Source organism: Taudactylus pleione, unplaced genomic scaffold (assembly GCF_031769625.1).
Source record: "Taudactylus pleione unplaced genomic scaffold, aTauple2 ptg000744l, whole genome shotgun sequence".
Classification (NCBI taxonomy): domain Eukaryota; kingdom Metazoa; phylum Chordata; class Amphibia; order Anura; family Myobatrachidae; genus Taudactylus; species Taudactylus pleione.
In genome coordinates, this window is record NW_028285146.1 from 581,951 (window position 1) to 608,075 (window position 26,125).

Genomic DNA, 26,125 nt, shown 5'->3' on the forward strand with positions numbered 1-26,125 from the left:
ATTGTATTCTTTGGATGGGTATTCCTATGGATGGGATTATTGTATTCCTCGGGACAGTATATGGATGGGATTATTGTATTCCTCGGGACGGTATATGGATGGGATTATTGTATTCCTCGGGACGGTATATGGATGGGATTATTGTATTCCTCGGGACAGTATATGGATGGGATTATTATATTCTTCGTGACAGTATATGGATGGGATTATTGTATTCCTCGGGGCCGTATATGGATGGGATTATTGTATTCCTCGGGACGGTATATGGATGGGATTATTGTATTCCTCGGGGCAGTATATGGATGTGATTATTGTATTCCTCGGGGCAGTATATGGATGTGATTGTCTCTGGCTGTTTCCCCGCAGGTCAGATCTATTGGGCGAAGGACATCATCTTCCTGGTGAACGAGCATGACCTGATCGGGATGGAGGCCTGGCTGGAGGGTTACCATGATGTTAATGTAACAGGTACTGGCTGGCTGAGCAGGTCACTGACACAGGAAACCAGCAGTAGCCGATTTAGCGGCTGCATAGATAAGAACTTTGGGGGTGACTCCGTTTAGGACGGAAATGTAAAGCTACACGCAGGCAGCTGTGCTAATATGCCAAGGGCAGCCGGTGGTATAGGACGTCCCATACTGCAATCACAATCCCAGCACTGCAAGCAAGGTGTCTGGCAGTGATGGGGTTTATTGCGCTGGCTGCAGGTGTCTGGCAGTGAAAGGGTTTATTGCGCTGGCTGCAGCTGTCTGGCAGTGAAAGGGTTTATTGCGCTAGCTGCAGCTGTCTGGCAGTGAAAGGGTTTATTGCGCTGGCTGCAGGTGTCTGGCAGTGAAAGGGTTTATTGCGCTGGCTTCAGGTGTCTGGCAGTGAAAGGGTTTATTGCGCTGGCTGCAGGTGTCTGGCAGTGAAAGGGTTTATTGCGCTGGCTGCAGGTGTCTGGCAGTGAAAGGGTTTATTGCGCTGGCTGCAGGTGTCTGGCAGTGGAAGGGTTTATTGCGCTGGCTGCAGGTGTCTGGCAGTGAAAGGGTTTATTGCGCTGGCTGCAGGTGTCTGGCAGTGATGGGGTTTATTGCGCTGGCTGCAGGTGTCTGGCAGTGATGGGGTTTATTGCGCTGGCTGCAGGTGTCTGGCAGTGATGGGGTTTATTGCGCTGGCTGCAGGTGTCTGGCAGTGAAAGGGTTTATTACGCTGGCTGTAGGTGTCTGGCAGTGATGGGGTTTATTGCGCTGGCTGCAGGTGTCTGGCAGTGGAAGGGTTTATTGCGCTGGCTGCAGGTATCTGGCAGTGATGGGGTTTATTGCGCTGGCTGCAGCTGTCTGGCAGTGATGGGGTTTATTGCGCTGGCTGCAGGTGTCTGGCAGTGGAAGGGTTTATTGCGCTGGCTGCAGGAGTCTGGCAGCGATGGGGTTTATTGCGCTGGCTTCAGGTGTCTGGCAGTGGAAGGGTTTAATGCGCTGGCTGCAGGTATCTGACAGTGATGGGGTTTATTGCGCTGGCTGCAGGTATCTGGCAGTGATGGGGTTTATTGCGCTGGCTGCAGGTGTCTGGCAGTGATGGGGTTCATTACGCTGGCTGCAGGTGTCTGGCAGTGATGGGGGTTATTGCGCTGGCTGCAGGTGTCTGGCAGTGATGGGGTTTATTGCGCTGGTTGCAGTTGTCTGGCAGTGATGGGGTTTTGCTCACTGGCTGCAGCTGTCTGGCAGTGGAAGGGTTTATTACGCTGGCTGCAGGTGTCGGGCAGTTGAAGGGTTTATTGCGCTGGCTGCAGCTGTCTGGCAGTGATGGGGGTTATTGCGCTGGCTGTAGGTGTCTGGCAGTGATGGGGTTTATTGCGCTGACTGCAGGTGTCTGGCAGTGATGGGGTTTATTGCACTGACTGCAGGTGTCTGGCAGTGATGGGGTTTATTACGCTGGCTGCAGGTGTCTGGCAGTGATGGGGTTTATTGCGCTGGCTGCAGGTGTCTGGCAGTGATGGGGTTTATTGCGCTGGCTGCAGGTGTCTGGCAGTGATGGGGTTTATTGCGTTGACTGCAGGTGTCTGGCAGTGATGGGGTTTATTGCGCTGGCTGCAGGTGTCTGGCAGTGATGGGGTTTATTGCGCTGGCTGCAGGTGTCTGGCAGTGATGGGGTTTATTGCGCTGGCTGCAGGTGTCGGGCAGTGGAAGGGTTTATTGCGCTGACTGCAGGTGTCTAGCAGTGGAAGGGTTTATTGTGCTGGCTGCAGGTGTCTGGCAGTGGAAGGGTTTATTGCACTTTCTGCAGGTGTCTGGCAGTGATGGGGTTTATTGCGCTGGCTGCAGGTGTCTGGCAGTGAAAGGGTTTATTGCACTGGCTGCAGGTGTCTGGCAGTGATGGGTTTATTGCGCTGGCTGCAGGTGTCTGGCAGTGGAAGGGTTTATTGCGCTGGCTGCAGGTGTCTGGCAGTGATGGGGTTTATTGCGCTGGCTGCAGGTGTCTGGCAGTGATGGGGTTTATTGCGCTGGCTGCAGGTGTCTGGCAGTGATGGGGTTTATTGCGCTGGCTGCAGGTGTCTGGCAGTGAAAGGGTTTATTGCGCTGGCTGCAGGTGTCTGGCAGTGGAAGGGTTTATTGCGCTGGCTGCAGGTATCTGGCAGTGGAAGGGTTTATTGCACTGGCTGCAGGTGTCTGGCAGTGATGGGGTTTATTGCGCTGGCTGCAGGTGTCTGGCAGTGAAAGGGTTTATTGCACTGGCTGCAGGTGTCTGGCAGTGGAAGGGTTTATTGCGCTGGCTGCAGGTGTCTGGCAGTGATGGGGTTTATTACGCTGGCTGCAGGTGTCTGGCAGTGAAAGGGTTTATTACGCTGGCTGCAGGTGTCTGGCAGTGATGGGGGTTATTACGCTGGCTGCAGGTGTCTGGCAGTGAAAGGGTTTATTACGCTGGCTGCAGGTGTCTGGCAGTGATGGGGGTTATTACACTGGCTGCAGGTGTCTGGCAGTGAAAGAGTTTATTGTGCTGGCTGCAGGTGTCTGGCAGTGGAAGGGTTTATTGCGCTGGCTGTAGGTGTCTGGCAGTGATGGGGGTTATTGCGCTGGCTGCAGGTGTCTGGCAGTGGAAGGGTTTATTGCGCTGGCTGTAGGTGTCTGGCAGTGATGGGGTTTATTGCGCTGGCTGCAGGTGTCTGGCAGTGATGGGGTTTATTGCGTTGACTGCAGGTGTCTGGCAGTGATGGGGTTTATTGCGCTGGCTGCAGGTGTCTGGCAGTGATGGGGTTTATTGCGCTGGCTGCAGGTGTCTGGCAGTGATGGGGTTTATTGCGCTGGCTGCAGGTGTCGGGCAGTGGAAGGGTTTATTGCGCTGACTGCAGGTGTCTAGCAGTGGAAGGGTTTATTGTGCTGGCTGCAGGTGTCTGGCAGTGGAAGGGTTTATTGCACTTTCTGCAGGTGTCTGGCAGTGATGGGGTTTATTGCGCTGGCTGCAGGTGTCTGGCAGTGAAAGGGTTTATTGCACTGGCTGCAGGTGTCTGGCAGTGATGGGTTTATTGCGCTGGCTGCAGGTGTCTGGCAGTGGAAGGGTTTATTGCGCTGGCTGCAGGTGTCTGGCAGTGATGGGGTTTATTGCGCTGGCTGCAGGTGTCTGGCAGTGATGGGGTTTATTGCGCTGGCTGCAGGTGTCTGGCAGTGATGGGGTTTATTGCGCTGGCTGCAGGTGTCTGGCAGTGAAAGGGTTTATTGCGCTGGCTGCAGGTGTCTGGCAGTGGAAGGGTTTATTGCGCTGGCTGCAGGTATCTGGCAGTGGAAGGGTTTATTGCACTGGCTGCAGGTGTCTGGCAGTGATGGGGTTTATTGCGCTGGCTGCAGGTGTCTGGCAGTGAAAGGGTTTATTGCACTGGCTGCAGGTGTCTGGCAGTGGAAGGGTTTATTGCGCTGGCTGCAGGTGTCTGGCAGTGATGGGGTTTATTACGCTGGCTGCAGGTGTCTGGCAGTGAAAGGGTTTATTACGCTGGCTGCAGGTGTCTGGCAGTGATGGGGGTTATTACGCTGGCTGCAGGTGTCTGGCAGTGAAAGGGTTTATTACGCTGGCTGCAGGTGTCTGGCAGTGATGGGGGTTATTACACTGGCTGCAGGTGTCTGGCAGTGAAAGAGTTTATTGTGCTGGCTGCAGGTGTCTGGCAGTGGAAGGGTTTATTGCGCTGGCTGTAGGTGTCTGGCAGTGATGGGGGTTATTGCGCTGGCTGCAGGTGTCTGGCAGTGGAAGGGTTTATTGCGCTGGCTGTAGGTGTCTGGCAGTGATGGGGGTTATTGCGCTGGCTGTAGGTGTCTGGCAGTGATGGGGGTTATTGCGCTGGCTGTAGGTGTCTGGCAGTGATGGGGTTTATTACGCTGGCTGCATGTGTCTGGCAGTGATGGGGGTTTATTGCGCTGGCTCCATGCCTTTGGTAGGTATTTTATATCAGGTCTCTGGCGCCATCTGCAGTCTTCTCACAATATTGCACTCTTATCTGACCCTGTTCTGCTTTCACCGCTCCCTCCAGAGATAAAGTCATCTGTGATGATGGGCCGGGCTGGTGCCATCCAAGCTGCAATATCGCTGGAGATTAGCAGTGACGTCATCACCAGTTTTGATGTTGTGGTTGAGGGGCTGAACGGACAACTGCCCAACCTGGACATGGTGAACCTGTTCCTGGCCTTCTGCAAGAAGAACCAGCTGCTCTGCACCATCCAGGGCAAGGTGAGGTCGCCGTCTGCTTGTGCCTCTTACACCGTTATCACCTCCTTACATCCATGTCCTGCTCCTCTTATTTATATCATACATCACCGTTATCACCTCCTTACATCCATGTCCTGCTCCTCTTATTTATATCATCCATCACCGTTATCTCCTCCTTACATCCATGTCCTGCTCCTCTTATTTATATCATACATCACCGTTATCATCTCCTTACATCCATGTCCTGCTCCTCTTATATATATATACCATACATCACCGTTATCACCTCCTTACATCCATGTGCTGCTCCTCTTATTTATATCACACATCACCGTTATCACCTCCTTACATCCATGTCCTGCTCCTCTTATTTATATCACACATCACCGTTATCACCTCCTTACATCCATGTCCTGCTCCTCTTATATATATATCATACATCACCGTTATCACCTCCTTACATCCATGTGCTGCTCCTCTTATATATATCATACATCACCATTATCACCTCCTTACATCCATGTCCTGCTCCTCTTATTTATATCATCCATCACCGTTATTACCTCCTTACATCCGTGTCCTGCTCCTCTTATATATATCATCCATCACCGTTATCACCTCCTTACATCCGTGTCCTGCTCCTCTTATATATATCATCCATCACCGTTATCACCTCCTTACATCCATGTCCTGCTCCTCTTATTTATATCATCCATCACCGTTATCACCTCCTTACATCCATGTCCTGCTCCTCTTATTTATATCATCCATCACCGTTATCACCTCCTTACATCCATGTCCTGCTCCTCTTATTTATATCATACATCACCGTTATCATCTCCTTACATCCATGTCCTGCTCCTCTTATATATATCATACATCACCGTTATCACCTCCTTACATCCATGTCCTGCTCCTCGTATTTATATCATACATCACTGTTATCACCTCCTTACATCCATGTCCTGCTCTTATTTATATCATCCATCACCGTTATCATCTCTTTACATCCATGTCCTGCTCCTCTTATTTATATAATACATCACCGTTATCATCTCCTTACATCCATGTCCTGCTCCTCTTATTTATATCATCCATCACCGTTATCATCTCCTTACATCCATGTCCTGCTCCTCTTATATATATCATCCATCACCGTTATCACCTCCTTACATCCATGTCCTGCTCCTCTTATTTATATCATCCATCACCGTTATCATCTCCTTACATCCATGTCCTGCTCCTCTTATATATATATCATACATCACCGTTATCATCTCCTTACATCCATGTCCTGCTCCTCTTATATATATATCATACATCACCGTTATCATCTCCTTACATCCATGTCCTGCTCCTCTTATTTATATCATCCATCACCGTTATCACCTCCTTACATCCATGTGCTGCTCCTCTTATATATATCATACATCACCATTATCACCACCTTACATCCATGTCCTGCTCCTCTTATTTATATCATCCATCACCGTTATCACCTCCTTACATCCATGTCCTGCTCCTCTTATTTATATCATCCATCACCGTTATCTCCTCCTTACATCCATGTCCTGCTCCTCTTATTTATATCATCCATCACCGTTATCACCTCCTTACATCCATGTGCTGCTCCTCTTATATATATCATCCATCACCGTTATCACCTCCTTACATCCATGTCCTGCTCCTCTTATATATATCATCCATCACCGTTATCACCTCCTTACATCCATGTCCTGCTCCTCTTATTTATATCATCCATCACCGTTATCACCTCCTTACATCCATGTCCTGCTCCTCTTATTTATATCATACATCACCGTTATCACCTCCTTACATCCATGTCCTGCTCCTCTTATTTATATCATACATCACCGTTATCACCTCCTTACATCCATGTCCTGCTCCTCTTATTTATATCATACATCACCGTTATCACCTCCTTACATCCATGTCCTGCTCCTCTTATTTATATCATCCATCACAGATCACCTCCTTACATCCATGTCCTGCTCCTCTTATTTATATCATACATCACTGTTATCACCTCCTTACATCCGTGTCCTGCTCCTCTTATTTATATCATCCATCACCTCCTTACATCCATGTCCTGCTCCTCTTATTTATATCATCCATCACCGTTATCACCTCCTTACATCCATGTCCTGCTCCTCTTATTTATATCATCCATCACAGATCACCTCCTTACATCCATGTCCTGCTCCTCTTATTTATATCATACATCACCGTTATCACCTCCTTACATCCGTGTCCTGCTCCTCTTATTTATATCATCCATCACCTCCTTACATCCATGTCCTGCTCCTCTTATTTATATCATCCATCACCGTTATCACCTCCTTACATCCATGTCCTGCTCCTCTTATTTATATCATACATCACCGTTATCACCTCCTTACATCCGTGTCCTGCTCCTCTTATTTATATCATCCATCACCTCCTTACATCCATGTCCTGCTCCTCTTATTTATATCATCCATCAACTCCTTACATCCATGTCCTGCTCCTCTTATTTATATCATACATCACCGTTATCACCTCCTTACATCCATGTCCTGCTCCTCTTATTTATATCATACATCACCGTTATCACCTCCTTACATCCATGTCCTGCTCCTCTTATTTATATCATACATCACCGTTATCTCCTCCTTACATCCATGTCCTGCTCCTCTTATTTATATCATACATCACCGTTCGTGTCGGGCAGCTATTCTCTGGGTCCGATGGCCCCCATACACTTTGAGGAATGACAATCTATCAATAATAGCTCCAATCGTCTAACCCGGATCAATGAGATCAAATGTAATTTATTATGTAATAAAAGGATAGCTATCGTATATACAAATATACAGTAGGTCCTAAATGGAAGACATTAATAGAATCATAGATACAATACTGAAACTGAATAAAACAATGGTGTTGAGACTTCTAAATGCAAGTCATCAACACTGGACAATGTAGTCTAAGCAGATTAATACGACAAATGCCTGATGTGTTTAAAGGGGCTCATCCACTAGACGATCTACTCCCTGTCCAATCTCATAACAATTTTCCTTTGAAATTTTATCTTTCAGTCTGAACGATTTGCAAACGATTTTTAATAGATCAAGTGAAATTGACCTGCATGTTCGGTCAACTGACGAGATGATCAACGACCAACGGGAGCGAGCATCGTTGATCGTTAACGACCTAACACTGCACGATTTATGAACGATAACGACGTCGTTATCGTTCAATCGCCTGATACATTGTAGATCCAAGATTCATCTATAAGAAGATAGTAGAGCGCTCCCCCAGCCCAAGTGCAATGTATCTGGATGTTTTGTCCTGGAAAGAACAGGGTCACAATTCCTTTTCAGAGCTCGGGGTGCACCCAGATTGCATCTCAGGCTGATTTAACATAAACTTTTGGAAAATTCTTATTCTCTCTGACATTTCCATGCCGTTCTGGACCTCTATATTCCATTTGAGTTCATCTAGTCCAGTTGGATACTATGGTTCATTATATGCTCTCTCAATCTCAAGTCAGCAAAACACTCTAGGGGGGCATCCACTACACGATTTTAGCAGGCGATTGAACGGTAACAACGTCGTTATCGTTCAATCGTTTAAAAATCGTTTATAAATCGTGCAGTGTTTGGTCGTTAACGATCAACGATGTGCGCTCCCGCTGGTCGTTTGATCGTCTCGTCAGTCAACCGAACATGCAGGTCAATTTCACTTGATCTATTAAAGATCGTTTGCAAATCAATCTCAAGTTAGCAAAACACTCTTAGAAACAGATCAGGCATTTGTCGTATTCATCTGCTTAGACCACATTGTCCAGTGTTGATGAGTTGCATTTAGAAGTCTCAACACCATTGTTTTATTCAGTATATAATTCTAGAGAGAGAATTTGTGGAAAGTCATGTATTAACTTATTTTATTGGAGCTATGATTCTATTAATGTCTTCCATTTAGGACCTATATATGTATATACGATAGCGATCCTTTGCGTCAGGTCCCCCCTTAGTGTGCTGATGTGCGTCAGGACCCCCCTTAGTGTGCTGATGTGCGTCAGGTCCCTCCCTAGTGTGCTGATGTGCGTCAGGTCCCTCCCTAGTGTGCTGATGTGCGTCAGGTCGCCCCCCTAGTGTGCTGATGTGCATCAGGTCGCCCCCCTAGTGTGCTGATGTGCGTCAGGTACCCCCTTAGTGTGCTGATGTGCGTCAGGTCCCTCCCTAGTGTGCTGATGTGCATCAGGTCGCCCCCCTAGTGTGCTGATGTGCGTCAGGTCCCCCCCTAGTGTGCTGACGTGCGTCAGGTCCCCCCCTAGTGTGCTGATGTGCGTCAGGTCCCCCCCTAGTGTGCTGATGTGCGTCAGGTCCTCCCCTAGTGTGCTGATGTGCGTCAGGTCCCCCCCTAGTGTGCTGATGTGCGTCAGGTCCCCCCTTAGTGTGCTGATGTGCGTCAGGACCCCCCTTAGTGTGCTGATGTGCGTCAGGTCCCTCCCTAGTGTGCTGATGTGCATCAGGTCGCCCCCCTAGTGTGCTGATGTGCGTCAGGTCCCTCCCTAGTGTGCTGATGTGCGTCAGGTCCCTCCCTAGTGTGCTGATGTGCGTCAGGTCGCCCCCCTAGTGTGCTGATGTGCATCAGTTCGCCCCCCTAGTGTGCTGATGTGCGTCAGGTACCCCCTAGTGGGCTGATGTGCGTCAGGTCCCTCCCTAGTGGGCTGATGTGCGTCAGGTCGCCCCCTAGTGGGCTGATGTGCGTCAGGTCGCCCCCTAGTGTGCTGATGTGCGTCAGGTCCCCCCCTAGTGTGCTGATGTGCGTCAGGTCCTCCCCTAGTGTGCTGATGTGCGTCAGGTCGCCCTCTAGTGTGCTGATGTGCGTCAGGTCCCCCCCTAGTGTGCTGATGTGCGTCAGGTCCCCCCCTAGTGTGCTGATGTGCGTCAGGTCGCCCCCTAGTGTGCTGATGTGCGTCAGGTCCCCCCCTAGTGTGCTGATGTGCGTCAGGTCCCCCCCTAGTGTGCTGATGTGCGTCAGGTCCCTCCCTAGTGTGCTGATGTGCGTCAGGTCGCCCCCTAGTGTGGTGATGTGCGTCAGGTCGCCCCCTAGTGTGCTGATGTGCGTCAGGTCCCCCCCTAGTGTGCTGATGTGCGTCAGGTCTTCCCCTAGTGTGCTGATGTGCGTCAGGTCCCCCCCTAGTGTGCTGATGTGCGTCAGGTCTTCCCCTAGTGTGCTGATGTGCGTCAGGTCCCCCCCTAGTGTGCTGATGTGCGTCAGGTCCCCCCCTAGTGTGCTGATGTGCGTCAGGTCCCCCCCTAGTGTGCTGATGTGCGTCAGGCCCCCTAGTGTGCTGACGTGCGTCAGGTCGCCCCCTAGTGTGCTGACGTGCGTCAGGTCGCCCCCTAGTGTGCTGACGTGCGTCAGGTCGCCCCCTAGTGTGCTGATGTGCGTCAGGTCGCCCCCTAGTGTGCTTATTTGTGCATCTCTCTCCCACAGTTACAGCGCAGTGATTTTGACAGCTTCCCGGTGTATGTGCACAACCTGCAGACTATGCTGCTCATGGTTCTGAAGCAGGGCTCCGGGAGACCTCAGGGGGACCACGGCCTCTTTCTGCGCTACCACATCGAGGCCATCACCCTGCGTGGTATCAACAGCTTCCGCCAATACAAATACGACATGGTCACCATAGGAGAGTAAGTAATTCATCGTTGTCCAATGGGTGATGGGACAGGGTATCGGCAGGGTACACATCACAGCGTGCCCCCCAGTGCCCTGGTTACAGCTGCACAGTTCCTGCCTGTAACTTTCTGTCTGCCAGTAGCTGATCTCCGCCCGCTAATCTACAGCTAATTAAGATTCTTTGTTTGCTGCAGTTATGGAAAGTTTGGTGATGCAGCGTTTCGTTATTTCCACAGTTGCGTATTGCGGATCTCTCCAATATGGCAGCTGCAATAGCGAGAAAACGGGGGTCCTCCCTGAGTGTACAATAGCATAGTTTTCACACCATTGTTAACTCTCTGGCTGCCGCCTATGAAATATAAGCTGATATTATTAGATTGTCTACTTGTGAGATGAAAGTTCCAGCAGACGTGCGTCATGTGAGTCTGGAAAGTTATCAGATTGAGCTCTTACATCTCCCATATAACCTGAGGCGCAGTTCCCGCAGTTTTGCCAGTGACCAGCAGAGGGAGCCAGGACACTGGTTTTTACTCTTAGCCGTAACTTACCGTTTGATCACCTTTCTGCCTATTTCCTTCTCCAGGACCATGGAGGGGATGTTCCGCAAACTGAACAACCTGTCAGAGCGCCTCCATCAGTCGTACTTCTTCTACCTGCTGCCGTCACTGTCCCGATTTGTGTCTATCGGGATCTACATGCCGTCCATCGGCTTCATCATCCTCATCCTGATCCTCCGAATATCCTTCCTTGCAGCTCAGATGCCGCACTGATCACTGTGTACTGGGCTCTCTGCTTGCGTTCTGCATTATCCACGGGCTGGTGTCTGCTCTGTGTGTGTCTGCTCTGTGTGTGTGTGTCTGCTCTGTGTGTGTGTGTCTGCTCTGTGTGTGTGTGTCTGCTCTGTGTGTGTGTGTGTCTGCTCTGTGTGTGTGTGTGTGTCTGCTCTGTGTGTGTGTGTGTCTGCTCTGTGTGTGTGTGTGTGTGTGTCTGCTCTGTGTGTGTGTGTCTGCTCTGTGTGTGTGTGTGTGTGTGTGTGTGTGTCTGCTCTGTGTGTGTGTGTGTCTGCTCTGTGTGTGTGTGTGTGTCTGCTCTGTGTGTGTGTGTGTGTCTGCTCTGTGTGTGTGTGTGTCTGCTCTGTGTGTGTGTGTCTGCTCTGTGTGTGTGTGTGTGTGTGTGTCTGCTCTGTGTGTGTGTGTGTGTCTGCTCTGTGTGTGTGTGTCTGCTCTGTGTGTGTGTGTCTGCTCTGTGTGTGTGTGTGTGCCTGCTCTGTGTGTGTGTGTGAGTCTGCTCTGTGTGTGTGTGTGTGTCTGCTCTGTGTGTGTGTGTGTCTGCTCTGTGTGTGTGTCTGTGTGTGTGTGTGTCTGCTCTGTGTGTGTGTGTGTGTGTGTCTGCTCTGTGTGTGTGTGTGTCTGCTCTGTGTGTGTGTCTGCTCTGTGTGTGTGTGTGTCTGCTCTGTGTGTGTGTGTGTCTGCTCTGTGTGTGTGTGTGTCTGCTCTGTGTGTGTGTGTGTGTGTGTGTGTGTCTGCTCTGTGTGTGTGTGTGTGTGTGTGTGTGTGTCTGCTCTGTGTGTGTGTGTCTGCTCTGTGTGTGTGTGTGTGTGTGTGTCTGCTCTGTGTGTGTGTGTGTGTGTGTCTGCTCTGTGTGTGTGTGTCTGCTCTGTGTGTGTGTGTCTGCTCTGTGTGTGTGTGTCTGCTCTGTGTGTGTGTGTGTCTGCTCTGTGTGTGTGTGTGTGTCTGCTCTGTGTGTGTGTGTGTCTGCTCTGTGTGTGTGTGTGTCTGCTCTGTGTGTGTGTGTGTCTGCTCTGTGTGTGTGTGTGTGTGTGTGTCTGCTCTGTGTGTGTGTGTGTGTGTGTGTCTGCTCTGTGTGTGTGTGTGTCTGCTCTGTGTGTGTGTGTGTCTGCTCTGTGTGTGTGTGTGTCTGCTCTGTGTGTGTGTGTGTCTGCTCTGTGTGTGTGTGTGTGTGTGTGTGTCTGCTCTGTGTGTGTGTGTGTGTCTGCTCTGTGTGTGTGTGTGTCTGCTCTGTGTGTGTGTGTGTGTGTGTGTGTCTGCTCTGTGTGTGTGTGTGTGTGTCTGCTCTGTGTGTGTGTGTCTGCTCTGTGTGTGTGTGTGTGTGTGTGTGTCTGCTCTGTGTGTGTGTGTCTGCTCTGTGTGTGTGTGTCTGCTCTGTGTGTGTGTGTCTGCTCTGTGTGTGTGTGTCTGCTCTGTGTGTGTGTGTGTGTGTGTCTGCTCTGTGTGTGTGTGTGTCTGCTCTGTGTGTGTGTGTGTGTGTCTGTGTGTGTGTGTGTGTCTGCTCTGTGTGTGTGTGTGTGTGTGTGTGTCTGCTCTGTGTGTGTGTGTGTGTCTGCTCTGTGTGTGTGTGTGTGTGTGTGTCTGCTCTGTGTGTGTGTGTGTGTGTGTGTGTGTCTGCTCTGTGTGTGTGTGTGTGTGTGTCTGCTCTGTGTGTGTGTGTGTGTCTGCTCTGTGTGTGTGTGTGTGTGTCTGCTCTGTGTGTGTGTGTGTCTGCTCTGTGTGTGTGTGTGTCTGCGTGTCTGCTCTGTGTGTGTGTGTGTGTCTGCTCTGTGTGTGTGTGTGTGTCTGCTCTGTGTGTGTGTGTGTGTCTGCTCTGTGTGTGTGTGTGTGTCTGCTCTGTGTGTGTGTGTGTGTGTCTGCTCTGTGTGTGTGTTTGTGTGTGTGTCTGCTCTGTGTGTGTGTGTGTGTCTGCTCTGTGTGTGTGTGTGTCTGCTCTGTGTGTGTGTGTCTGCTCTGTGTGTGTGTGTGTGTGTCTGCTCTGTGTGTGTGTGTCTGTTCTGTGTGTGTGTGTCTGCTCTGTGTGTCTGCTGTGTGTCTGTGTGTCTGCTGTGTGTCTGTGTGTGTGTGTGCTGTGTGTCTGCTGTGTGTGTGTGTGTGTGTGTGTGTGTGTGTGTCTGCTCTGTGTGTGTGTGTGTCTGCTCTGTGTGTGTGCTGTGTGTCTGCTGTGTGTGTGTGTGTGTGTGTCTGCTCTGTGTGTGTGTCTGCTCTGTGTGTGTGTGTCTGCTCTGTGTGTGTGTGTCTGCTCTGTGTGTGTGTGTGTGTCTGCTCTGTGTGTGTGTGTGTCTGTTCTGTGTGTGTGTGTGTGTGTGTCTGTTCTGTGTGTGTGTGTGTGTGTGTCTGCTCTGTGTGTCTGCTGTGTGTCTGTGTCTGTGTGTGTGTGTCTGCTGTGTGTCTGCTGTGTGTCTGTGTGTGTGCACGCGCGTGATGTATACATGGGTAACACTGGTGAGGATCGCAGCCAGCAGGAAGGTAATGGCAGAGTTTTGCATTTAACTAAAAGGGACTCACACGGCGATACTGGGCGTATGCGATGGCGGAATCAACTGCTGCAAATTCCATTAACCTACTGTGAGGATTAAAAGAATTACATAAGAATAAATTCCTGAAAAAATTACGGCGATTTGTACACAAGAAATAATTTATTATAGCTGATACAATGTATCATCAGGAAACATGAAACACTGTATCGCTTAAACAAACAAACATGAAAAAGAAAAAACTGAATAGCTCACGAAGCAGCGCACTCATCTTAGTCTTAGGTTTTAGAAGTGAGTTTTAAAAGTAATGTTGCCTATAGCAACCAATCAAATTCTACTTAACATTTAACTAGCACCTTCTAGAGTATAATAGCTATAATCTGATTGGTTGCTATGGGCAATATCACTTTTAAAACTCACTTCTAAAAATTCTCACTTTAGTAAATTTACCCCTTAATATCCCACACTTGAACCCAGTTGGGATAGGAGTATTGCACAATTCAAATAGGAATTATTAGTGATAATGTCCCGAATTACAGATGAATAATGCTTTAATGTTCCATTCAGTAAGAAAAAATGTGCACTTTAGGATATAAAGAGATCTCACAGAATCACAGTTTGAGTCAATGCAGCCGGGGAGCTATAGGGTTCCTTGTGTATAAATGTCAGACTATATCAGCCTAGAAAAGTTCCGTGCATTGCGGTGTTAGGAAAAAAACACCTAGGGGAGTCTAGTATACCCCCAATGTACATAGGACCCCATGTCATATAGTCTGATCTCCTCCCTCAGTGGTAAAAGATTCCCAAGTTACGATTGAACCCCACCTCCTCCTTCCATTGAAACTTTTGCTGCGTTACCTTTTGGCCTTAACCCCCCCACCTCTTTCTGTATCTCTGAATCTTCCCTGTGGCTATGGGTACACCCTCCCATGTCACCCCCCCACCTCTTGCAGATCGGGTAACGGGGACTGATCACCGGTCTCCCACTTGATCTCTGCACTTGGAGTGCAGTGATGGTGAAAAATGCTAAAATTACAGTTCACAATTCATCAGTTCACAACTCATACACTAGTGACAATATAGTGCATAGACCGTGTTATTAATAACTAGAAAAATAATTACATTTACAGTGTAAAACGGACTTAGTACAAGGCACATAGACAAAATGAAAGTACTAATAAACGTTAGATCAGTGCACACATCCGTTTCCACCCTCTCTAACAGCCAAATGGGAATCCGCTTTCATTCTGGGGTGGGGGGGGGGGCTGACTGCAAACATGACTGTAATTATACAAATATCATAGTAGTAGTATACGTGGGTGGGATTAAGACTCATTCATCCAATCAGAATCGGCCACCATTCATCATTAGACATCATTAGGGAGTCCAAACAGGTACATATGTGTCTTTTATGTGTTAGGATGAGATGCACTTACTGTACTTTGGTACTTACTGTAGATGCTCCCTCCATCCCACATGCTACATCCCTAAGTGCAAAGGACTTGTAAGCACAACATGCATCTCAGTCAGTATGGGAAAGGATGCGTAAGGATGCATGTTTGGCGTGCAAGTGCTTTTGGAAAAATAGCGAAACGCGTTTGCTTCCAGCTCTGTATGAGTTCCTATGTGTCTCTCAGGTCTTAATTCATTACATGAGTAGGATGTGGGGAGTGGATCGTTCTATAAATCTAATTGTCTGTAAATGCAGTGTTTAGATGATGGCAACTTGGGCAGATACTGTAAGATTGTATCACGCACATCTGTGGCAAGTCCGCGACATATCTCCCTTCTTGTCTGACATTGCACTAACCTGACCATCCTTAACTTTGTTTCCACGCTCTGGATCTGTGGATTAAACTGAGCCGGTCGGTGGCGGTGACAGAGGATGGGGTGGGGGATGTGGAACAGGTAGGGCATCATCGCCATCTTCCATTAGCTGCATTATGATGAGAGGGCGTTTCATGTCCTCAGTTTGTGCTGACCTCCTGTATCGCTGTGCTTAGGACACGAAGCCTAGCATCCTGTCCCTGGCCACTCCGATTGTGATCTGCCACGCCACGGGACTCTGCCTGTACTACATCCCGGTGCTGAGCCAGGAGATGGCCACCGATCACTTCCCGGTATCGGAGTCCGAAGCAGTAGTGCTCATCGCTATCGCTATCTATGTAGCAGGTCTGGCGCTGCCCCATAATACACACAGGTGCGTACTGTGGCTAAGCCCATTGCCTACACAAAGACACAGGCTCAGCCAATATTAATTTCATCGATTCATGTGGAACTAGTGATCTTACTGAGGCAAAAAGGACGCCGTTCCCAATGAACTGATGGAATGAATACTCAGAGCTAGCCGAGGGTTATCCTGATTTCTTTGGCGTACAGTAGTGGCCTCCATCCGGTGAATGGGTTACTGTTCTGTGGTGGATGAGAGCTTTGGAAGTGAATGTATCATAAGCACCTTCACCCCTATCAAACAAGTATAATTTACAGACCCACCAAATGGACATTGCCTATCTATTAATATCAGATGTGACTCCTATACATATGATGAGAATATGCCACACATTCCACCCAATGCTGTAAGTAGTCCCGCCGAGCTTGCCAAGTATTTGCCAGCCTCAGACCTGCTGGGACCTGTAATTCCACTACAGCTGGAGATCAGCTCCCTAAGCATTCTCTGTAACGTGTATTAGATAGAGAGTAACGCATTTATTGCACATTGGTTGTGCTAAAACCTTTCCTGTCCTTCCACCACAGGGTCCTGACTGGAACCGGCTCTGAACAGGGCTGGATGACCCTGAAGCTGATCTCCCTCTTGTACTTGGCCGTCCTGCTTGGCTGTATCGCTGTCATTAACTTCTCCCTGGGATTCATCCTGGCTGTCACCATTGTGCCAGTGGCCGCCATTGTCCAGCCCGTCGGACCCAAGTGAGTGAACCCTGTACACCCATCACGGATTATGAGGTTTGGCTACAAGCAGGCAAATGATAAATCCATTTACTGCAAGTCCTTCGATTAGTCAGCGTTTGTATACAGGTCTTTCATATGTTATGATGCATAGTTTACCTGTTCTTGTGTCCATTGTGTAGCATTTAATGGCCATGTATAAAGCTAATTGAGTCCCATAGGTAAAAAATTAGCTTCTTGTGAATCAAGGAAACAAAACGTAATTGTCACCTTTCATTGCCTTCTGGAAATTGCACAAAACCTATATTAGGACACTTTAATGTATTGAAATCAGGTGATATAAGGGTAGTCATTGTGCCGATCAGTACATAGAAATCGTCATTGTACGTTGTCGAGGACAACAGCACAAATATTTTTACCAAAATAATTGAAATCAGACTTGGCCAATCTGTGAAGACATGTTCTACACATGTGAGGTCACCTACTGACGTGTTTCACTGTTTTCAGGCTCCTGTACGCTGTCCTCCTGGTTCTGGTCACACCGGCCACCACTCTCCTGGGCAGCATCTTTCTGTACCGCGAGCTCATCGAGTACCCAGTCTCTTTTCTGGAATGCTGGCAGATTTTCCTCCAAGCCATTGCTGGGGGCATGCTGGACCACTACCTCTACGGATCCCTCCTCTTTCCCTTCGTGGCATTCTTTGTGTACCCCTGCTGGCTGCAGTTGTGGAACGTGGTCTTCTGGAAGTAAGCCTGTTCCTTGTTTCCTCTAACAAAAACTCCTTTGTGTCTTGTCCAAGGCTGTGCTTTCTGGAGTAGGGTCTCCTTGGAGAAACAAGGCATTCCGAGGAAGAGAGAACTCTCTCTGTTGGTGCGGGAAGCGGTGGACCGGTGGTGAAGGACAAGCCGGATGAGTTCGGAATAGGGTCGCAGTCCGAGGAAAATATTTATTTCAGTTCAATGATTTCATGCATGAGACGTTTCGCTCGGTGGCAGATTTTATGGGCAGTTTATTTTATTATCGTTGTTTTTGCGGAACAATGTTTGATGACGTCCAATGTGAGAGGACTGTGGGTGCCGGAAAGCGAATACAGGTGGTGAAACTCTTCTCATGGAGCAGCTAGAACAGGCGCCAAACGCAAACATGGGCAACACTTGGGTTTAATTCGTCTTGAACACAAAAAGAAATTAAATAAAGGGCAATTTTTTTTTCAAGCAATCTCTCACTGTTTTATTTCTCTTGTTTAGACCTGGCTTGTAGGGATGAGCATGATAAATGCGGCATGACTATAATTGTTTGTATTTCATAGGTCTAATGAAATCATTATAGAATTGTAAGAAACAATGTAAAATATGTGAAGAGTAACAAAGCCACTAGGAGGAGATTAATGTAGGTCATCTGTGTAACCGAGTAATAAATATTAGCGGCCATAGTTATACGTTACTAAAACTCCATCTCGCTCCTCTGCAGACTTCCGTGTTAGGAGGGAGGGGCTTCCCTAACAGGGTGTGGTATATTTTGGGGACATTCATTATGTAGTCATTCATAATGTCGACACTGATGAAATGTTGACATGGCTAGAATCTCTACATAAATCCCTGGTGCTCTAGTGGTGACTTTCCTGGTAGGGCAGGTCCGGTGGCTCAGCTGTGTCTCAGCGGACATAGTCTTAATGTCTACACTATAGCCGCATCCTTCCCCAACAGGGAAGGCACAGAGGCCCTGATTCAGAGCCGGACGCTCTTACAGAGCGCTCGCTCTGAATCAGGGCCGTCCTTCTTGATTTTTAGAGCGGCCTCCTGGGCGCTCGCATTGCTGTGGGTGACCATCGGGCTTGCGACGAGACCCTTGTGGTAGGGTCTCGTTGCCGCAAGCCAAAGAGTGCTTTCGGCTGTGACAGCCGAAAGCACTCCCACTTGTGATGTCAGTTGGGCCGGCCCCAGACGGTAGGCGTTCCCATGGAACGCCTCTGTCTGGCCAGCCACGCCCCCGGGCCGCCCTCCAAAGGGGCGTGCTGTCACTCACCATCGTCAGCACGCCCCCTTTGGTACAAGACCCGGAGCGATGGCTTGCCTGTCGCTATCCGGGTCTCGCACATGCGCACGACGGAGCCGGCTCCGTCGTGCGTATGCGCACTGGGCCGACATCGACCCGCTTGCGAGCGCTCATCGCTCGTGAGCGGGTCTGAATCAGGCCCAGAGTGCGCTGGCTCTTTTCTCGTAGGGTTGTGTAAAAGGGTTCGGCATGATTTACCGCCTGCCGCATGGCTAATCTAACCTAACCACCCCCACCCCCCGCCCAACACCTAACCCTAATCCCCCCTCTAAGTGCCTAAACCTAACCCCCCCTTCCCCGCTGCCTAAACCTAAGTCTCCCGGGGGGGAGGGGGGGGGGTGCCTAACCCTAAGTCCCCCTCGGGAGCCCCCTAACCTATCCCTCACACCCCCCCCCCAAGCCGGGTGTCGGGCTCCCGGCATAGGTAAAATTACCGGTGTCGGAATTTCGACGCCTGTCATTTAGCCCTTGCTGGGATTAGACGGTCGGGATTCCGGCCGTCGGCTTCCCGTGTGAAACCGTGTCAGAAGCGCACAGAATGCTGACACAGTGGAAATGATGTTGGGCCTCATACACCTACTGCTATTTACCTTTGGGGTGGTTAGTGGGGGCCTCCGGAGGATGGATGGTATCGCTGTTACCATGGAACATTTGAGAGGTGTCAGAGGAGCGTCGGTAAGGGGCTGTATGGTTTAGTACAGAAGGCAGCATGACCCCTGCACTGCATGGAGGAGTGCACAGCCCCTACGTGCAGTCTATTGCTATAATGCACAGTCCCTGCCTCTAGCTCCACTTTGGTGGGGCCTACTCCTCCCTGGTGGTCCCGCCCTCCTCGTCTTCCGTGGTGGCAGCCCCCCCCCTCCATGGTACCGCCTCTGCTGCCACCCAGAAACATGTGAGTTGGTAAAGGAGGGGTGCACCAAAACTAAATTATATCTTGCCATAACCCCTCACCACCCCCAACATAAATACGTCTGATGCCCCTGGCTGGGTGCCCCCTCCTGACCATAACACAGGCTGGGGCTGTATCTCTAGAGTCATTTCTGGATCGTATAGTCCTGTGAGTGTTCTAATGTTCTCATTGGCTACAGGTTGGTCTAGTCCTGTGAATGTTCCGATTGGCTACAGGTTGGTCTAGTCCTGTGAATGTTCCGATTGGCTACAGGTTGGTCTAGTCCTGTGAATGTTCCGATTGGCTACAGGTTGGTCTAGTCCTGTGAATGTTCCGATTGGCTACAGGTTGGTCTAGTCCTGTGAATGTTCTGATTGGCTACAGGTTAGTCTAGTCCTGTGAATGTTCCGATTGGCTACAGGTTGGTCTAGTCCTGTGAATGTTCCGATTGGCTACAGGTTGGTCTAGTCCTGTGAATGTTCCGATTGGCTACAGGTTGGTCTAGTCCTGTGAATGTTCCGATTGGCTACAGGTTGGTCTAGTCCTGTGAATGTTCTGATTGGCTACAGGTTGGTCTAGTCCTGTGAATGTTCTGATTGGCTACAGGTTGGTCTAGTCCTGTGAATGTTCTGATTGGCTACAGGTTGGTCTAGTCCTGTGAATGTTCTGATTGGCTACAGGTTGGTCTAGTCCTGTGAATGTTCTGATTGGCTACAGGTTGGTCTAGTCCTGTGAATGTTCCGATTGGCTACAGGTTGGTCTAGTCCTGTGAATGTTCCGATTGGCTACAGGTTGGTCTAGTCCTGTGAATGTTCCGATTGGCTACAGGTTGGTCTAGTCCTGTGAATGTTCTGATTGGCTACAGGTTGGTCTAGTCCTGTGAATGTTCCGATTGGCTACAGGTTGGTCTAGTCCTGTGAATGTTCCGATTGGCTACAGGTTGGTCTAGTCCTGGGAATGTTCTGATTGGCTATGGGTTCATCTAGTTTGGTGAATGTTTAAATGCATTATTAGCTATTAGCAAAGTTTGTCACATTACACTTATTACTTTTTAAATACAAGTTAAAGTGACGCAGAGAGAAAACAATGACAGCAGCGCCGCCCTGCAGCGTAGATGTTATTAGTCTAAAAGAGAAACACAAACACAGGGCTGTTTTTATCTCGGTGACCTCTTCCATGATGCAAGGCCTGGGGGACCGGTGGGCAGCGCTCGCAGCGGTACGTGGCGTCAGTGATACCCTGTGTTTACACTGATGGTGATCCAGCCCTTTATACTCATTGTTTCCCATCCAGCAAATCCTGTGACTGTTATGAAATATTAATGTTGATTGTGGAAAATGTTGCAGCCCAGTAACAATGCACCCTGATACAGCAGACCTTAGTACATGCACCCTGATACAGCAGACCTTAGTACATGCACTCTGATACAGCAGACCTTAGTACACGCACCCTGATACAGCAGACCTTAGTACATGCACCCTGATACAGCAGACCTTAGTACATGCACTCTGATACAGCAGACCTTAGTACACGCACCCTGATACAGCAGACCTTAGTACATGCACCCTGATACAGCAGACCTTAGTACACGCACCCTGATACAGCAGACCTTAGTACATACACCCTGATACAGCAGACCTTAGTACATGCACTCTGATACAGCAGACCTTAGTACACACACCCTGATACAGCAGACCTTGGTACACGCACCCTGATACAGCAGACCTTAGTACATGCACCCTGATACAGCAGACCTTAGTACACGCACCCTGATACAGCAGACCTTAGTACATACACCCTGGTACAGCAGACCTTAGTACATGCACCCTGATACAGCAGACCTTAGTACACGCACCCTGATACAGCAGACCTTAGTACATGCACCCTGATACAGCAGACCTTAGTACATGCACCCTGATACAGCAGACCTTAGTACATGCACCCTGATACAGCAGACCTTAGTACATGCACCCTGATACAGCAGACCTTAGTACATGCACCCTGATACAGCAGACCTTAGTACATGCACCCTGATACAGCAGACCTTAGTACATGCACCCTGATACAGCAGACCTTAGTACATGCACCCTGATACAGCAGACCTTAGTACATGCACCCTGATACAGCAGACCTTAGTACATACACCCTAATACAGCAGACCTTAGTACATACACCCTGATACAGCAGACCTTAGTGCATGATACAGCAGACCTTAGTACATGCACCCTGATACAGCAGACCTTAGTACATGCACCCTAATACAGCAGACCTTAGTACATACACCCTGATACAGCAGACCTTAGTACATGCACCCTGATACAGCAGACCTTAGTGCATGATACAGCAGACCTTAGTACACGCACCCTGATACAGCAGACCTTAGTGCATGCACCCTGATACAGCAGACCTTAGTGCATGCACCCTGATACAGCAGACCTTAGTACATGCACCCTGATACAGCAGACCTTAGTACATGCACCTTGATACAGCAGACCTTAGTACATGCACCCTGATACAGCAGACCTTAGTGCACGCACCCCCTGATGCAGCAGACCTTGGTACATACACCATGATACAGCAGACCTTAGTACATACACCCTGATACAGCAGACCTTAGTACACGCACCCTGATACAGCAGACCTTAGTACACGCACCCTGATACAGCAGACCTTAGTACACGCACCCTGATACAGCAGACCTTAGTACACGCACCCTGATACAGCAGACCTTAGTACACGCACCCTGATACAGCAGACCTTAGTACATGCACCCTGATACAGCAGACCTTAGTGCATGCACCCTGATACAGCAGACCTTAGTACACGCACCCTGATACAGCAGACCTTAGTACACGCACCCTGATACAGCAGACCTTAGTACATGCACCCTGATACAGCAGACCTTAGTACATGCACCCTGATACAGCAGACCTTAGTGCATGCACCCTGATACAGCAGACCTTAGTACATGCACCCTGATGCAGCAGACCTTAGTACATGCACCCTGATGCAGCAGACCTTGGTACACGCGCCCTGATGCAGCAGACCTTAGTACACGCGCCCTGATGCAGCAGACCTTAGTACATGCACCCTGATACAGCAGACCTTAGTACATACACCCTAATACAGCAGACCTTAGTACATACACCCTGATACAGCAGACCTTAGTGCATGATAAAGCAGACCTTAGTACATGCACCCTGATACAGCAGACCTTAGTACATGCACCCTAATACAGCAGACCTTAGTACATACACCCTGATACAGCAGACCTTAGTACATGCACCCTGATACAGCAGACCTTAGTGCATGATACAGCAGACCTTAGTACACGCACCCTGATACAGCAGACCTTAGTACATGCACCCTGATACAGCAGACCTTAGTGCATGCACCCTGATACAGCAGACCTTAGTGCATGCACCCTGATACAGCAGACCTTAGTACACGCACCCTGATACAGCAGACCTTAGTGCACGCACCCCCTGATGCAGCAGACCTTGGTACATACACCCTGATGCAGCAGACCTTGGTACATACACCCTGATACAGCAGACCTTAGTACATACACCCTGATACAGCAGACCTTAGTACATGCACCCTGATACAGCAGACCTTGGTACACGCGCCCTGATGCAGCAGACCTTGGTACATACGCCCTGATGCAGCAGACACCCTGATACAGCAGACCTTAGTGCACGCGCCCTGATACAGCAGACCTTAGTGCATGCACCCTGATACAGCAGACCTTAGTACATGCACCCTGATGCAGCAGACCTTAGTACATGCACCCTGATGCAGCAGACCTTAGTACATGCACCCTGATGCAGCAGACCTTAGTACATGCACCCTGATGCAGCAGACCTTAGTACATGCACCCTGATGCAGCAGACCTTAGTACATACACCCCAGTAGGGGCTTCTGTGTGTAAAACAAGCTGCTGGATGGAGTATCATGGGTCTCTCATGAAGAGGATGCTGTTACTCTATTTCCTCTGTAAGCACACATTGCCAGGCGCGTGTCCCCCTGGAATCCCCTAAAACTACACACAGCATTAACCCTACAACATCTGCCATTCTTGCGCGGTTCTGTTCCTAACCTCATTATGTAAAGCGCTGTCATCACTGTGACATCACACTGACGCACACATAAGTATACATCACTGCCTATGACATGCTCTCATTTTCTAATCTCTACTTAATATCGTACTTTTGTCCCTTACTCTATCTTTAGTTTGAATATCTGGCCTCATATTGTCCAGCACTATCTGTTCTCCTGCCCACACCAGTTACGTTCCCTGAACGATGGAAGTATGGACCAGAAGCAGCAGTGGCTATTCGCCTATCAGCCTAGGATATCAACCACCAGAACTTATGAGTATCTCACACTGAGGATAACACATCAGTAACAAACGTTCTCACACTGAGGATAACACATCAGTAACAAACGTTCTCACACTGAGGATAACACATCAGTAACAAACGTTCTCACACTGAGGATAACACGGCAGTAACAAACGTTCTCACACTGAGGATGATAACACGTCAGTAACAAACGTTCTCACACTGAGGATGATAACACGTCAGTAACAAACGTTCTCACACTGAGGATAACACGGCAGTAACAATCGTTCTCACACTGAGGATAACACGGCAGTAACAAACGTTCTCACACTGAGGATAACACTGCAGTAACAAACGTTCTCACACTGAGGATAACACGGCAGTAACAAACGTTCTCACACTGAGGATAACACATCAGTAACAAACGTTCTCACACTGAGGATAACACATCAGTAACAAACGTTCTCACACTGAGGATAACACGGCAGTAACAAACGTTCTCACACTGAGGATAACACAGCAGTAACAAACGTTCTCACACTGAGGATAACACTGCAGTAACAAACGTTCTCACACTGAGGATAACACATCAGTAACAAACGTTCTCACACTGAGGATAACACATCAGTAACAAACGTTCTCACACTGAGGATAACACGGCAGTAACAAACGTTCTCACACTGAGGATAACACAGCAATAACAAACGTTAACGCGGCAGTAACAAACGTTCTCACACTGAGGATAACACAGCAGTAACAAACGTTCTCACACTGAGGATAACACGGCAGTAACAAACGTTCTCACACTGAGGATAACACATCAGTAACAAACGTTCTCACACTGAGGATAACACGGCAGTAACAAACGTTCTCACACTGAGGATAACACAGCAATAACAAACGTTAACGCGGCAGTAACAAACGTTCTCACACTGAGGATAACACGGCAGTAACAAACGTTCTCACACTGAGGATAACACAGCAATAACAAACGTTCTCACACTGAGGATAACACATCAGTAACAAACGTTCTCACACTGAGGATAACACATCAGTAACAAACGTTCTCACACTGAGGATAACACGGCAGTAATAAACGTTCTCACACTGAGGATAACACGGCAGTAACAAACGTTCTCACACTGAGGATAACACATCAGTAACAAACGTTCTCACACTGAGGATAAAACGGCAGTAACAAACGTTCTCACACTGAGGATAACACGGCAGTAACAAACGTTCTCACACTGAGGATAACACGGCAGTAACAAACGTTCTCATACTGAGGATAACACATCAGTAACAAACGTTCTCATACTGAGGATAACACATCAGTAACAAACGTTCTCACACTGAGGATAACACATCAGTAACAAACGTTCTCACACTGAGGATAACACGGCAGTAACAAACGTTCTCACACTGAGGATAACACGGCAGTAACAAACGTTCTCACACTGAGGATAACACATCAGTAACAAACGTTCTCACACTGAGGATAACACTGCAGTAACAAACGTTCTCACACTGAGGATAACACATCAGTAACAAACGTTCTCACACTGAGGATAACACATCAGTAACAAACGTCCTCACACTGAGGATAACACATCAGTAACAAACGTCCTCACACTGAGGATAACACATCAGTAACAAACGTCCTCACACTGAGGATAACGCGGCAGTAACAAACGTTGTCACACTGAGGATAACACATCAGTAACAAACGTTCTCACACTGAGGATAACACGGCAGTAACAAACGTTCTCACACTGAGGATAACACTTCAGTAACAAACGTCCTCACACTGAGGATAACACATCAGTAACAAACGTTCTCACACTGAGGATAACACGGCAGTAACAAACGTTCTCACACTGAGGATAACGCGGCAGTAACAAACGTTCTCACACTGAGGATAACGCGGCAGTAATAAACGTTCTCACACTGAGGATAACGCGGCAGTAACAAACTTTCTCACACTGAGGATAACGCGGCAGTAACAAACGTTCTCACACTGAGGATAACGCGGCAGTAACAAACTTTCTCACACTGAGGATAACACGGCAGTAACAATCGTTCTCACACTGAGGGTAACACGGCAGTAACAAACTTTCTCACACTGAGGATAACACGGCAGTAACAATCGTTCTCACACTGAGGATAACACATCAGTAACAAACGTTCTCACACTGAGGATAACACATCAGTAACAAACGTCCTCACACTGAGGATAACACATCAGTAACAAACGTCCTCACACTGAGGATAACACATCAGTAACAAACGTCCTCACACTGAGG

At 48.7% G+C, this 26,125-nt stretch overlaps 1 protein-coding gene across 1 annotated transcript in view; it reads left to right on the plus strand.

Annotated features, from left to right (window-relative positions):
• GPAA1 (glycosylphosphatidylinositol anchor attachment 1) overlaps positions 1–17,750 on the plus strand; it is a 34,453-nt gene extending 16,703 nt beyond the window's left edge. Inside the window, exons 6-13 of the mRNA XM_088457190.1 lie at positions 367–468; positions 4,496–4,692; positions 10,180–10,376; positions 10,946–11,099; positions 15,464–15,535; positions 15,631–15,827; positions 16,382–16,552; positions 17,039–17,750. Of these exons, the coding sequence (XP_088313316.1) occupies positions 367–468; positions 4,496–4,692; positions 10,180–10,376; positions 10,946–11,099; positions 15,464–15,535; positions 15,631–15,827; positions 16,382–16,552; positions 17,039–17,282 (1,334 nt within the window). The 3' untranslated portion in view covers positions 17,283–17,750. The remainder of the gene's footprint in view (positions 1–366; positions 469–4,495; positions 4,693–10,179; positions 10,377–10,945; positions 11,100–15,463; positions 15,536–15,630; positions 15,828–16,381; positions 16,553–17,038) is intronic.
• The last annotated feature ends 8,375 nt before the right edge of the window (positions 17,751–26,125 follow it).